Here is a 15,799-nt window from a genome sequence, read left to right as displayed (position 1 = left end):
AATTTCAGAACGTGAAAAAAAATCTACTTGTATTATAAGCGCAAAAGCGTACAAAATGGACGACTACAATTACATACATATTATTGTTTCTAATGAACACTATGATTACACACTTCTAGCTTTCATTTCTTTATTCAAAATCCTTCAAGCTTCGAATGAAAAGGGACAAACACGTATTTAGTGTATTTCGTGACGAAATTTTCTATATAAACGTCTTTAACATATCACAAGGTTATTTTCATATAAATAATAACCATTGTAAATTATATACAAGCGGGAGGTTTTAATTTAATAATATACTACATACCATTTCTTGTGTAAAAAAAATAATCAAATACCAGCAGTAGCGGACGTACAGGAGCGATTTAAAATGAAACTTGATCCTTTTAATATGTTTAAAAGAAAACTATTTTTTTTTTTTAAATAATATTCTCTTTTTGTATTTTTTTTTTTTTAAATATTTAATGGTTTGGTTTTCTGCTATGTAAGCTGAAAAAAATGGTTGATTTACTTATTAAGGACCTTCCTGTACAATGTTTATATCAATGTAAAAATATGTATATTATCGTATGCTTAAATAAATAAATAAACTTAAAACTATTTTTATTTGACCGATTATTTGTATATTGCTTAAAAATGGTATGTAGTTTAATCTGTGGTTTAAATTAATACGTCTCGTTTGCATGCAGTCTATATATTACGAAATAAATTTTGAGATTCATTTAATTTTAAACCTAAAATTTATATACGAAAAATTACTTCAAGTTTTAAATAAATATTGGAATTTAATCTTCATTTTTGCAATTACACTCCCTATGTACTAAAATTTTGCTTATGATTTTAATCATTTAAACAGCCTTTGATAAGGCTTTAAACATTTCTACATCTCTCTTTTTTTTTCAAGATATGTTTGTATTAAGTACAAAGAAATATTTTCATCAAGACTAGCAGTTTATTTAACTTTAATAAATATAAAAAAAATCGAGACAAATAAAAGGAATTAGCTGATTAAAATTATTAGGCTTAGATATTGAATAAAATTAGATCTACAGTTCCTGTGTACGTCTGTAACAAATTATCCTTAGTAAAACTGGAAAATATTTAAACTTACTTAGAAAAATACTGAGTGAAATATGAACATTAAACGAAAATAAAAATGTAAATATTTATATACATATTGCTTCTGTGCGATTTTTTGTCACTGAACTCCTCCTATACGGCTGAACCGATTTGATAAAATTTCGTACGTGCATTTCTATGAGTTCATGGATGGTTTGAGAACGCAATTGGACCCGGTAGGTGGCGCTGCTATCGGTATATCAGCAATTAAACATGGTAGCTGTATTCCGAACAGGACAACGTCTGGCGGATCCGCTAGTAGCTTGATATATTTTGCTGCACTGTAACTAAGAAAATATTTTCCAAATACTGCATCAGAACATAAACTGCCCAGTAACCTTAAATCCTGTTCAATTAAAATAATACATTTAAATTGAACATTGGTTGAATTGATCGTCGGTCGGTTGAATATCGGTTATATATAAGATATAGCAAATATGATTTAATACGTTCTTTATCATTCGTCATAATAAAATATTAACTCTTTTATAAATTGGTCTATTACAAAAGTTTACTCAGAAAATATACTTGCAATAAGTTACGTGATTTGGTTTAAGCGCGAAAATAAATTAAGAAAATTTCAAATATATTTTAGAGTTCGACTTTCGACTAATGACTACTTTAATACATATAATGATATTTTGAATGATTTTCAGTCAAATATTTAGAATTAAGGTCATAAGAACCAGAGAGACCTATTACAAAACGAATGAAAAAAAGTATACTGGATTTTGTACGTTTATTAAAACTTAGCCCAAGGTCATATCATATAATCGTTGATATTGTAACGACACATACATCAAAATTATTATACCAAGTTTTCAACACAGCAAAAAGACTGTATTATTTTCTATAGACACTATTTTGATCGTAACTTTGTTATTTATTTTATGAAAAACTGTTTTAGGGTAAGTATTCTGGGTAAACAGAACCAACCTAGACCAAATCATTACTTTTCATGTTACAGTATTGATAGATTGACTGGCTTACAGTTGTACAAGAGAAATATTAGTGTTGCGGGCAAGCTTAAGGGCTTCATACAAATTTATGATTATTAATAATCTCAATAATTTCATTGTGCAGTATTGATTAGCTTTCCATTGTGCCAATGAAATGATACAGTATTGTGGACAAGCTTAAGCCCATCATATAAAATTGTATCATCTTGATTATTAATAATCTCAATTATCTTATAATGCAGTATTAATCGACTTTGTTGTTCGACTTTGTTGTTTATGCCAGTGCAGTTTATATAGTATAGTGGACAAACTTGAGCCCAACTTACAAAATTAAACTCAGAATCATCTTCATTATTAATAATCTCAGCTACTTCATGAATTAGTAACGTGATACTATTATTAGGTATTGTGGACAAGCATAAGACGATCATACAAAATCTTGATTATTAATAATCTCAATAATTCGAAGTCAATGATTATCAATACTAAAACATACTGGTTCTCATGACCCCAATTACACGTGTTCCGGTCCAGGGCCGCCATCTTGCGGTTGTGTTACGACATGTTTCGACAAGTCCCGTATATCTTGATGTTCACCGTGGGCCGCGAGATCGAAGTCCGAACCAGATAAAGACGCGATGTGGTTCCAATTTGATTCGCTTCCCTCATCACCAACTGAAATCATATTAATATAATTAGATAAGGTCGAGGATAATGTTTTTTTTTTTTGTATATTGAGTGTTTTTTAATTTAAATTTTACTACTGAAAATTACATTAAATAGAAATTAATTTTAATAATGTATTATTTGTAAATTATTAATAATCTTTAACAACTTATTAAATTATGACAAATTAACTTAACAATTGTGAATTCTAGTGACAAACATACAAATCATACTTTATTTTATGAACTCGTTAATAGTGTGAAGCGTCAGCCTAACTACATACTTTGAAGCAATATCAAATAATGCCAATATAAATTATGTTTAAGCTTAACGCTAATACTGCTCTTGTGTAAATCAAAAATCAAATAAATTTCTTTCCAAAAATAAATACTACGTGTTGTGATGTGAATCTATATAATAAAAATTATAAAGTATTGGTAATGCTTAAAAAACATTTTTAGTGGTTAGTGATGCAAATTTGAGAAAAATTAATAAATTAGCTTAAATTTGATATTTCTATTAAACCTTTTGAACAGATAGTTTCATAGCTTCAATATTAATGAAGGGAAGTAAATTTTGTGCCAAATATGAAGCTTATATTTAAAAAAAACAAGACGTCTTCCCAAAATTTTCTCAATTGTATATTAAAGGATCATTATTTTAGATGGATATAAGTCGTCAAAATTACTCTATGTTATTAGTAATTAAAATGTGTTGTTAAGTAATAAAGTCAAAGCGTATAAACCCGCGTGAGTCCTTCTTTCTAAATTTAACTGCGCCGGTTGGCATCATAGTGTTTTTGTCTGTTGCTAATATTCAAATAATTGGTCAAAACTTTTTTCGACCTGATCTTTTGTTTAGTAAAAATATTAGCGCGATTAATAATAAAATTTTCCACTAAATATTATAAGACATACAGAATACGTCATGAATTTACATACACAAAACATCAAAACCATTTACATCTGATATCAATAACTTTGCAAGACTCTGATGATATTCGCAAGTCGCCATATTTGCCAAAGTTTTGTAATTTCAACAATTCATTTTGCTGACCAGAACTTTTTGACACAATTCTAAAAAAAATCTGTGTCAAAAATCTATATCTATAGAGTACAGTCAACGATAGACAAATTTTTGGAAGTATCCTTGAAACCACTCACCCAAAACATGTACCCAAACTACAATAAACTGACAAAGTTAGCACCGTTGATAATCACGGGTGAGCAAATAGCAGAAGCGTTTTAAAACCACCACAACTTATCACATGCATTTGAATTTTCTCTTGATTAGTATAAAACATATCATTTATTCAAAAACAAATTTTCATGCTGTTATTTCGTAATATCAGTTTCACTCACACGTTTCGGACGCTCGAACCCCGTCGAACTTGCATACACGTTATATCCACTATGTTAGATTTCGAAGCTGGCCTTAGTAGTAGGGCAAGAACATCAACAATTGCTTAGACAATATTAGTCTTTACTATTTGGTATTGGAATAATGAGCAGTAACTCTATTCTGGACTCGGTTAACGCGATATTTTAATTTATATAAATATAATATCAGATTATTTATGATATATGACCAGATCCAGAAGAAAACTGGAGTAAAAGACATTGTTCAACGCTACCCAAAACCGAAAATTTAATTCGGGCAGGGCGGGAAACGTGATTCTCGAAGAACCGATGTTCATCAAGGCCTCGAGGGGTTGAAGTAAAAACAGCACGTTGCGTGCTCGCCAGGAGATTTGGAGACCGAAAAATTGTACAGGTCCCAAGATCACGAAGGTTGGTATTCCATATTGGAGGCCCGTGTGTATTAGTTGACGACCGTAGAATTTTGTTACATATAATCTACTCGTATATATGTATATAATATAATATGCCATTGAAATTTTATTTCCTTTTGTCACGCCATAACTTGAAAGGAGGTTCTTACTAAATTAAGAAAATTGCGCAGACAATTTGAAAATTTCAGAAAACATGACATTTTTTTTAAACTTCACGCGTTTCAAATTTTGAAAGATAGGTCAAAATTTGTCGGGTCGGCTACGTCAGTATGTATTGATGTTCTTGCCACAGTAAAGACTGCATTGGACATGTATAATACACTGACTGTGCTATTTGAGCATACAAAGCTAAAACCTAAAGCTACCGTCGTATTGCTAAGCGTTAATTATACCACTAAGCTTTTTCCAATATATTTTTTTACTTTTCTATCTGCAGTATGTACTTCATACATTTGTAATTTTTTTATTACATTTTAAATATTTTGTTGTGATAGATCCACAATGGGTAAATAATAAATTTAATGCAATCGAAATTTAACAATTATCTATAATGTTTTTCAACGACTTTAAATGTGTCCAAGAGTGCAGTCCCATTTTGCTTCCTTGTTTTTTCCAGATAATAAATTTACTACGAAAAAAAATATATAAATATACAATAACACTTAATCCGGATTCAAAAAACTTCATAAAATTATCCAACTTGAACTAGTTTAAAAAATCAGTCAAAAAAATTCAGCTATTTTTTAACATTTTTGATTATCTCTTCATTATTGAGTATTCATCCTATCGTTAATTAATCATAAGCTAAAACCATTAAATCCATAAGCAACGGTTCAGCCTGTAATATTCCACTACTGGGCATAGGCCTCTTTCCCCATGTAGGAGAAGGATCAGAGCTTAATCCACCACGCTGCTCCAATGCGGGTTGGCGGATATATTCCCTACTATGAGTAACAATCGCTATCAGGTGTACATGATAACAACCAGGACCGACGGATTAACGTGCTCTCCGAAGCACGGTGGGAAGACCCACAAGGACTGCACAAACACCCAAACACCTGTATGGCCAATACAAATGTTTGTCATATGCGAGGATCGAACCCGCAACCGCCAGCGCAACAGGTACAGTCCATAACTGTGACCGTTGCACCAAAGCAACATTCTCAGCCTTTCACCTTTTACCAAAGTTTTCTATTTCCTATAAATTCAATTAAAATCAGAAGCTCTCATTCTGTTGTCCACTATAGTTCATTCGCATTAAAAATATTAAAAACTCATCGCTGCCACTTCGCTTAGCCAATCGTAATAAATTAAAAAGCCGTGTTCAAATTAACAAGTAGAAGCTCTTCAGACATGCATTCTAATTTACTACGATTTAATTGGGCAAGTGATGTGGCTAAGTTAAGTGACAAGGAAGAGTCACTTTATCTATAAGATTTAGTAAAATTCTGATTAGTCTTCACTCTTGTAAAAACACACGTCTTCTACCAAAATTCAAAATAATATAACCAATCTTGTCAGTGTATCAGAACACACACAACACAGTCTTAGAATTGCGCGGCTCGCTGGTATTTTCGGTAATAATATGCCACGATTAATTTTATATGTAATTTGAATATTAAAAATTGTAATTATGTTCGTAGATCATTTCGGAACTATAAAATACAATCTAAAAGATACCAAACATTGACATTAATTGTACAGTTACCTTTATATTTCAAGGAAGTATTAGGACATTTCATCGCTTTTATTTCATTTTTTTTATATTTTATTACTTTAAATGATAATGCTATCCTCCCATTTCGTACCAAAAAATATTTCAAAGATTAATTTGACCAAAAAATAAAAATATGATAAAAAATCCAAGTAATATAATGAGGTAGCAGTAGCACAGCAGAATGCTTGCGATGCTTCTGGTGTTGCATCAGGTGAGCCGTACGCTTATTTGCCGACCTAATCTATAATATAAAAATGAGTCGCTGAATGTGTTGCTAAGCGCAAAACTCGAGAACGGTTGGACCGATTTCGCTAATTCTTTTTTTAAAATATTCCTTGAAGTACGAGAATGGTTCTTACGGAGAGAAAAATTCAAAAAAAAAAAAATTTAAATTTCCTGAAAAAGTCTAAAAACAACACTTTTCTATACTCCCATACAAAAGATTTGTGATAATACTTAAAAGTCAATTTGAACTTTAATACCATACGATAAAGTTTGTGTTAGGCGATACGAAGTTCGCCGGGTCAGCTAGTTGTATATAAAATAGTGAGCACAAACGGCCCAGAGAAACTAGTTCCAAAGCGATCCACGCTCTATGGAGACCGGCCACCAGCGAGCCGCCCACGAGTCAGAAGCGGCGCGTACCGGTGCGGCTAGAGCGGCGGGGGGCCGTCACCTGTGGAGCGGCGCGCCAGCGAGCGCGCGCGCGTCTCCTCCATGATGAAGCTGTTGATGACGTAGGCCTCGCGCCGGATGCGGTCGCGCAGCTCCACCGATATGTCCGGGATCGCCCAGCGGACGATTATCATCACCAGCGCCACCACGTTCTGCGGCGGAAACGCGAAACTTTATCGAAATTCGAATCGAGTTATTTGAATTTCAAACGAAAAAGGCAGAAATTTTCTTGATAGATTCTATTCGAAATTTGAATTTTGTTCAAACTTATTTCGTCGCTAAAATCAGTTATATAACGAAATTTAAAAACTACAGACATTCAAAAAATTTCAGATATTTTAATCAAAACTTTAACCTGTGTTTTAGTACGTTATTTTATATTAATATCACAAATAATTACTTTTATGTATTGGCGAGTATATTGTAATACAGTCTAGCCCATCATCAACACAATAATATGAACGTACCTCGAAAACGACGACAAAAGCCAACCTCGCTCCCATCACATGCCAGTACCAATTCGTGTGCTCATAATCGTCTCCATCTTTATAATACCAGTAACCAGGATAGCTGGAATAAAAAACTAGGGTTTGTATGACATTATACCGATATACCATAGTCTGGGAATTATTGGCCTCCTTCAAACAGAAATACTGATATCATTTTAAAATACGATCTCAACTCTATAACCAAAGGCCAGTTACCTGCACATTGTCTCCCTGTATTGCGAAGTTGGTGGCAGATTTGATAACACGGTTATATTAAAATCTGTCAGCGTGTGGTTAACGTATTGTTTCAGAGAGCCGGTCGTGTACTGGTAAACCAGACGAGGTATGAATTCCGACGTGAAGGCTATTATGAAACCCTGAAACAAATATTTGGATTAGTATTTGGATGATTACTTCCCTGTGTATATACACGTTTACATGTGTTATGTTGGTCAGCATTTAAAAATCAAGAATATACAATAAAACTGGAAATAAATTAATTAATTATTAATGTGAAGTACTGGGACGCTGTAGAGCATGTTAGAATATAAAATGGCATCCGAAAGAAAGGTATTGTACTGTAATCTAAACTTATAGTACTATATAGTACTGTAGTAGAGTACAAGAGTGAATTATAAGGTAAGGATCAATGGAGTCTAGTACTATAAAGTAGGATCCTGTGACATATAACACGGCAATTTTATATCAAAACTGAGGTAGGGCACAGCAGGAAATTTCCTGCTGAAAATATGGAGCAGCCCGACTGAGGAAGTACCGAGACATTACAAAAGATCACAACTAAATAATACTGTTTTCAAGCAGTGTTGTGTTCCTGTTTGTAAGTAGGGTGACCAGACCTCCTGGGGAGTATTAGAGATAGGATTGGCAACGCACTTGCGATGCTTCTGATGTGGCAGACGTCTATAAGCTATGGTAATCGTTTACCATCAGGTGAACCGTACGGTTGTTTGCCGACCTAGTTGTATATTTAAAAGAAAATACAGCAGGAGGAGATAAAATACAAAACAAGATAGTCCCATATGACTAAATAGGATATCGTATAAATCAATAAGGTCCAATACAATGCAAATCCATTATAATACAGTACTATTATTACTACTATTACAATAAGATGAGGTTCCACAACAGTAGGCGCCTGGAAATCACTGTAGGGTCTTGTAAGGCATAGTAGGGTATTGTAAGGTACAGTCGAGTATTGTAAGGTACAGTAGAGTATTGTAAGGTACAGTAAAATCTTGTAAAGCACAGTAAGGTCTTGTAAGAACAGTAAGGTCTTGTAAGGCACAGCAGGGTATTTTAAGCACAGTAGGGTCTCGTAATGCAGACCCACGTCTCCCACGGACCCTACGTCCAGTAAAGTGCAGTAGGGTCCAGTACAAACAATCAAGAGGAGCTCATAGGACACAGTACGGTCCGGTGGAGCGAGAGAGCGGCACTCACGTTGGTGATGACGCTGAGCTTGCCGATGGAGTCGAGGATGCGGTACCACACGCCGATGCCGCACACGCGCTGCGGCACGGGCCGGCGGTAGCACGTGAGGAACTTCTTGGCGTCCAGCCGCATCTCCAGCACGTTGTTGATGAGCGCGAACAGCGGCGCCAGCGGGAACGCCGCCACGAAGATCGTCACGAACCCGTACTGCAGCACTGCGACACGACATAGCGGGTGAGCTGACTGCGAACCGTTCGTGTTGTTATATATGTGAGCGTCCGCAAGGTTACTGACGCTCGTGAGTTTGACTGGAACTTTAAATTCAGCAGAAAATATTGAGTTCAAAGTGGACATTACAAATCAATGTTCCCAATTTTAAGCATGTGTAAAATTTAAGATATTATATATAATGTCACTAATACAGGTAACGAAAATTTGGTGATTACCGATAATATAAATACTTTTAATATCTATAGATTTCTACTTTTGCAAATTTTTTTTTATTTAGCCTGTAATGTCTATTTTTATAAAAATTACGTAGACTTTTAACTAGTTCACTTATTCACTCATTTATCAACTTACCCATTTCCAAATATTCTGGGAATAATCCCATGTTTCCAAAATCGACTAATTTGAAATCTTTCACCCACTGAAGTGGACTTTTTATCCTGAAAATTATTTATAATATTATGACGTCATATTAATGTATAGAAAACTACATAAATAAAGATATAAATAATATTGAAATTACTTTTTCTTTCTTCCTATAGTCCTTATAACGTTCCACCATTTGAGCAAATACGGCATCATCATTTCAACAACAGTGTTGATGAACTGTTTTCCAATCATGATAATAGCCAATTGGATAGAAAGTTCTAGGAGACAGCCACCAGGAGAACACTGGGAAAAACAAGAATTTTCGTAAGTAACTGAAGGTATTAACTAGATTTAACCAATTTCACCAATTTTTTCAATCAATGATTTTCAAATAATATTTAACAATAATTATCTGTGACTGTACAGCAAACGTCTACCAAAAAGCGAAAGGAACTTCATTCCGACTGGGGTCCATTGACCCCTCAAACTAAGGGAACAGTGAGTTTTTAATAATTCTCAAAAATATTCATACCTTACTTTGATTTGCTTTGATATTATAACATTATTATTCCTACTTTCTACTCACCTCTTCCTGTCTGTGACCAAAGAACTTGACATAGCCCCCTGGTCGACCCACAAACTTGCCCTTGAAGAAGGCGATGTAGAAAATAGAAGCATAGTAGTTCACAAATTGCAAGAGATATATCTTAAGAGTTAACGAATCGTCGAATTCCGTTTGAGTTCGCAAAAGTTCCTTTTCCGTCAGCCATTCTGCTAAAAACTGGTAGATCTGTTTAAAGAAAACAATATTAATGTACAACCAAAGGCGTATTTCGAAACTTGTATATATTTACTTAGTTACAAAATCTAAATTAAGATAATACCTTATTAAAACATTTAAAATTAAAATTAATTTAAACTTCAAAGACTTCAAAGTTTTCTAAAATGAGGCAAACACAAGATTTAATAAAACTATTTCACAATTTTTCGCACTGCGAATTTATGTAAATTTGGTCACATTGCGCGAGTCGTATGAGCCGCGAAAAAAACCATCTTGATCTTTTTCTAATGTGTAATAAAAATTAATAACTATGGTATAAAATGTTTTTTACATAACTAACAGTCAATCAATTTAAAATAAAAATAAAAAATTAATTTTATGAAACAGTTTTTTTTATTTGATTTATTTTTTTGAGTTTACGAATGAATCGAATATTTACGATATAAATAAAAAAGCATTTTATTGTGCTCCAGAAAATCTGAGTGTGAATGTGAGTTGCATAGTTTTGGGTGGTAGTAGACCATCAAATTTTTCCGGCTTTAATTTTTTATAAACTCAATGACACCGGCAAACAGATTTATCAACAAATAACAAGACAAACAGATTTAAATGCCTATTTGTATTGATAATTAGAGAAAAAAAAATTAAATTATATATTTGTTTAAAGAAATTATCATTATATTATTTAACAGTAATTTTCGCATATATATTTTATTTATTTTTATGAAAGTATCAAATGCGGTTTATCACACTATAACAACAGTCACTTGGCACGTGTGAGCGAAAGAGACGGCTGCGCGGAATTTGTCATAGATTTTACCTCTAAGAGCGCTGGCGCTCGACTGATTGACTGGGTTTGATGCGTGGTATTATAGACTATCTTTTATTATTATATTTTATTAAATATTTAAATATTTTTTTTATGTTCCTTAATGGTGTAAGTTTACTTTGGTATATATAGTTCCAAATATTACTTTAAAAATTGTACTCATTTGGAAAATATACGTAACTTTAAAATTTTATTACTGATTAACGGATACAAATGGAAAAAAAACTACATTATGTATTAACAAAAACATATCCACATATTACCATATTTTTTGTATACAGTTTTGTGGTAAAGGTTATTGAAAAATAGGACTAAAAATGTATACATTTCGACCGTTTACCCAGAGAGGCGGCTGATGAAAAGGTTAATAATTTTGTACACACAATATAAATCAAAATCCTGATTCATTATGTTACTACAACAAAGGTTGCTTTATTATATTTCAAAAATATAAATTACATTTTTGCATCCAATACTGAGATTAACGACGTAAAAATATTACAATTTCGCGGATTATTACCGATTTCTGTGAAATGGCTCTTAACGTTTTTTAATCTGCTTGTCACTAGTTCACACTTATTTTATGAGTCCACCGGGTTGGATGACAAGAGATCTCTTCTTGCTGTAATATACCATTGCTAACTAAAATTATATACGAATTAAGGTATCTTATTTTAAGTGCAATAAAGAATATAATAAATATGTTCTTCGAAAAGAACACAACAATCCTACCATATGCCGACTACTTATCTAGGTTAGTAAGGTAAAGTTTTTCAACTCACGTAGTTGAAGATACAGATGAAAACTAAATTGATGCAGGCCGCAGTCGCCGTGGTGAACATGATGGGGCTATAGGTGATGAGCACGTTGTCCTGCTGTCTCAGGAAGTTAGCCCCCAGCAGCGACATGCGGTACAGCACCACTCCCAGTACCGTGGCTAGTGCCAGCAAGATGAGCAGAGCCACCACGCTGAAGGACATGAGGGCCGCTGGCAGTCGCATGCGCCAGAATGGTACCATCGGTTCCCGCTCACCCGTCACCACGTTTAGCTGTACAATTTCAAAACAATAAAAAATTCGATAACAAATACAAACATTTAAAAATATGCAATGTTCGATTGAATTAGTAAAATAATTATGAGCGCACGTTCGGCCAACTATAGGCAATTTGTGCCATAGCATCGTACTTATTTATTAAAGAATAACGCTTAGCATGGAACATAACAACGAACAAAAAAAAAATGGTCAGCTCACAGTGACAACAAGTGGCGGTGCGGGTGCGGTACCTGCGTGCGCTTGACGTGCGCGAGGCGCGCGAGGTACTGCGGGCGCGGGTGCTCCTCGTACACGTCGAAGCCCGTGAGGTCCCAGCGGTGAGTCATCTCCGCCGAGTAACGCTTCCAAAGCTCCAAAAAACATGCCGCTGGAAGAAAAATTAATTGATACAATCGAATAAACTTTTCAAAGACTTGTTTGAGGTCAAATCTTGAGCAAGCATTAATTATTATTTACTCACCCCAAAAGCTCATAAATATCGCGAAAAACACAGTGGTAGGGTTATCGAACAAGTACGTTATGCGCGACTGTAAACACGTCGACTTAAGGTCCCAGAAGTCGCAGTAGTGGTCGCACTGCGGACACATCTTTATCGAAGAGTTATAGTTACATACCTCTTCGCTGCAAGACAAACAATGAAGGTTATCCCAAGTTAATGTATGTAAGTCAAGTGTTATGTAATACAAGACCGCGACTTCGGTCACAAAGAAAGCAATGTGCCATTCCAGACTGTAACCTATTTCGCAGTTGCAATAATACAACAAAAGGAAGTTGTAAGTACATGTTTTGGTCAATTTCGTCCACATTAGAAACCAGTTTCCAGCCAGATCCAGTTTACGGCCAGAAAATGATTAACAAATATTGACCTTAATGTCACCAGAATGTTTTCTAAATTATAGATATAGTATTGTAAAAAGTAAAGATTATTTACCTGGGCACATTAGAGTACACAGTCGCGGCAGAATATATGACACATATGAGACCGACAACAGACGCAGGGATTAACATGTGAGTATAGAAGCCGAGCCACGCGAAATATAATCCTGAAAAAAAATTTAGACCATATTTATTAAAGTTATATCAACTTAAAAAGAAAAACATTTAACTTTATGCAAAAAAAAAATAATTCAAATAGGTCTAGAAGAACTTTTTTTGTCGTTGTTCAATAACATAATGTAGTTAATATGCATTGCAATGCAGGTTTTGCTAAAGAAGAAGCGACTGAAAACTATAAATAATTCTTCCGACTTAAGATCAAACAAGTCTTGTAATGGTCTCAAAACATTAACTTTATTTGGATGAATATTTTAGTCAGTACCTAAATGGAGTTCAACCACAGAGCTACACTACCAGACAACACGGAGAAAACACCACCAACCTAAAAATTCTTGTAAATATTTTGATATTATTACCAATTTTAACGCCAAAATAATCCTTAACATAATCCAATGGCTGATACTTGATGCACTTAGAAACGCTTGCCCATTCCGTGTACAGAAGATATCGCATTGATCCTGGAGTCTTGAGGTCACCCTGAAAATATATATATATATATATATATATATATATATATATATATATATATATATATATATATATATTTAATTTAATAATATACTTAATATACAATGGACCTTTTCTTATTATAATGGACAAAATTATTTTCTCATGTTATTGGAAACATCTTTTAACTTAATACCAGTGTTTGGACCAAATAGTCCATCACTGCAGAATTTCTCCTAAGACATCCAAGTCTTCAGTCAATTTTTTGTATTTCTTTTCTCGTGTATAATAAAGACTATATATATTATTGTGGTGCTGAGCAAAAAATTGGAATTCTTCTATTGATCATATTTAGTACAATAAAATAAAACTTTTAATACTAAAACCTCTTTTCTTACATCGTGTAAAGGATATGCAGCACTGTAGGTATTATCAGCAATGAGTCTAGCGATACCGAAAGCGAAATCGTCGTTTGCAGCTTCTGAGAACTTCTTGCGGTCGAGAATGAACTGCACTATACGAGACCTGATAGACGGCGTCCAAAAACATTCCGATGCTGTGTCGAATCTGAGGAATAGAAGTAGCAATTAGGACAAATTGGAGTATAAGCATTAATAATAAAAGTTGGTCTAAATAGTGCTTATTGGATTTTGAAGGTTTTTAATATTTCTCAATATGGGGTGTGGAGAATAGATATATAATAACAGTATGGGATGGTATAATAAATAGGAAATAGGTATCTATCGTGAATGTGTTTCGCAAAAAAGCTTTTTGAAATGACAACGCCTAATGAATCGATGAACGCCGGCTGAATGCACGAAAAAGGATGACTCATTGTAACGTTACCCTCATTGTAACGTTACGCTCATTGTCCCGTCATGCTCATTGTACGCTTGCGCGGCATTTATCTCTCTTCCACTTGATTGGCCTATGCGTCCTAGGAGATGTTTTGTTATGACGTTGTCACGTTTAACTATCGTCCATAAACCAACTTTACATACAACTAATTTTTTGCACTATTTTTTCGCTTATAATCATCTTATTTTTTTCATTGCTCTAATTCGCAAAATATGTCTCGTAAGTAAAAAGATAGTCATATGTTCTGACTGAGTGATGTAGAACTTCAAAATTTTAACATCAAAAAACTATTAAATGTTCAACCAATCTAGCTTACAGCGTGATTTTTTTGTTTTGGTACGCCTGGTGTTAAGTCAAAGCAACATCCATAGACACCCGCTACATCAGAGAATTAGCAGGCGCGTTGCCGACCTTTTATAGCCTAAGTTATATATTAGTATAAATACGAGCATATATGGATATTTCTGTGTCACAAACGAAAATTTCTTAAAATATTCAAGAGCACAAAATATCTGATTTTGTGCACATTAGACGTAGGAAGCCTCGTCTATTTATTAATTGTTTAGTTACTTAATTTACAGAATTGGACTCGATATTTATTGTACGCATTTGTATATAAAATGTGCTGCGTGGTTACGGCAGTAAATATTATAGCTACACCCTCTCTTCCAGTGTGTGTCGTAAGAGGCGACTAAGGGATAACATAGTTTCACTACCACCTTGGAACTTAAAAAGCCGAATGATGACGGGATAACAATCCAAATGCGGGCTTTGAAATACACAGGCCGAAGACGAGCAGCAGCGTCTTCGGTGCGACAAAACCAGCCCTGCAGTCACCAACCCGCCTGCCCAGCGTGGTGACTATGGGCAGAACACATGAGTTCACGCCATTTTTGGCGCAAACTTGTGGAGACCTATGTCCAACAGTGGACTGCGATAGGCTGAACTGATGTGTATAAAATCCATCTACTTACAAGTACTCCTTGTCCTTCGAATATATCGCAGTTAACCGATATTTTCTTTCGGGGAATAAGTTCGGATCGACTCTGATCTTTGACATAAGCCTGTCCCAACAATTGTCGATTTTGTCCACTAGACTACTTGTTTTCTCGTGGACGTCCTTTAAGGCTGAAAACTGGAAGACAACTTTTTTATTTTATTTTTGATACGTGGTTCTTATTTTAAAGTTATTTTATGGAAGATGGTTTAAGTGTTGTTCATGTTTGATGTCGTAATAAAACACAATTTTTATGTTTTTTGTTAGTGTCTTCACTAGTTTTAGCTATAGTTAATATCCCCAGCATTCAG

The 15,799-nt window shown here is 34.1% G+C and overlaps 1 protein-coding gene across 1 annotated transcript in view; it reads right to left on the bottom strand.

Moving 5' to 3' along the window:
- Positions 1-456: 456 nt before the first annotated feature.
- The window catches only part of LOC123663073 (anoctamin-5-like), a 33,146-nt gene continuing 17,803 nt past the window's right edge, over positions 457-15,799 (bottom strand). Inside the window, exons 7-21 of the mRNA XM_045597815.1 lie at positions 15,466-15,626; positions 14,032-14,200; positions 13,543-13,663; positions 13,062-13,173; positions 12,591-12,751; positions 12,361-12,497; positions 11,858-12,124; positions 10,052-10,255; positions 9,620-9,768; positions 9,451-9,536; positions 8,878-9,083; positions 7,633-7,793; positions 7,396-7,498; positions 6,930-7,080; positions 457-2,753 (exon numbers count right to left, since the gene is read on the bottom strand). Coding sequence (XP_045453771.1) covers positions 2,593-2,753; positions 6,930-7,080; positions 7,396-7,498; positions 7,633-7,793; positions 8,878-9,083; positions 9,451-9,536; positions 9,620-9,768; positions 10,052-10,255; positions 11,858-12,124; positions 12,361-12,497; positions 12,591-12,751; positions 13,062-13,173; positions 13,543-13,663; positions 14,032-14,200; positions 15,466-15,626 — 2,349 coding nt within the window. The 3' untranslated portion in view covers positions 457-2,592. The remainder of the gene's footprint in view (positions 2,754-6,929; positions 7,081-7,395; positions 7,499-7,632; positions 7,794-8,877; positions 9,084-9,450; positions 9,537-9,619; positions 9,769-10,051; positions 10,256-11,857; positions 12,125-12,360; positions 12,498-12,590; positions 12,752-13,061; positions 13,174-13,542; positions 13,664-14,031; positions 14,201-15,465; positions 15,627-15,799) is intronic.

This window comes from Melitaea cinxia, chromosome 2, assembly GCF_905220565.1.
Source record: "Melitaea cinxia chromosome 2, ilMelCinx1.1, whole genome shotgun sequence".
In the NCBI taxonomy this organism is placed as follows: domain Eukaryota; kingdom Metazoa; phylum Arthropoda; class Insecta; order Lepidoptera; family Nymphalidae; genus Melitaea; species Melitaea cinxia.
The sequence above is the reverse complement of the archived record's forward strand: the minus strand, read 5'-3'. Positions and strand labels throughout refer to the sequence as shown.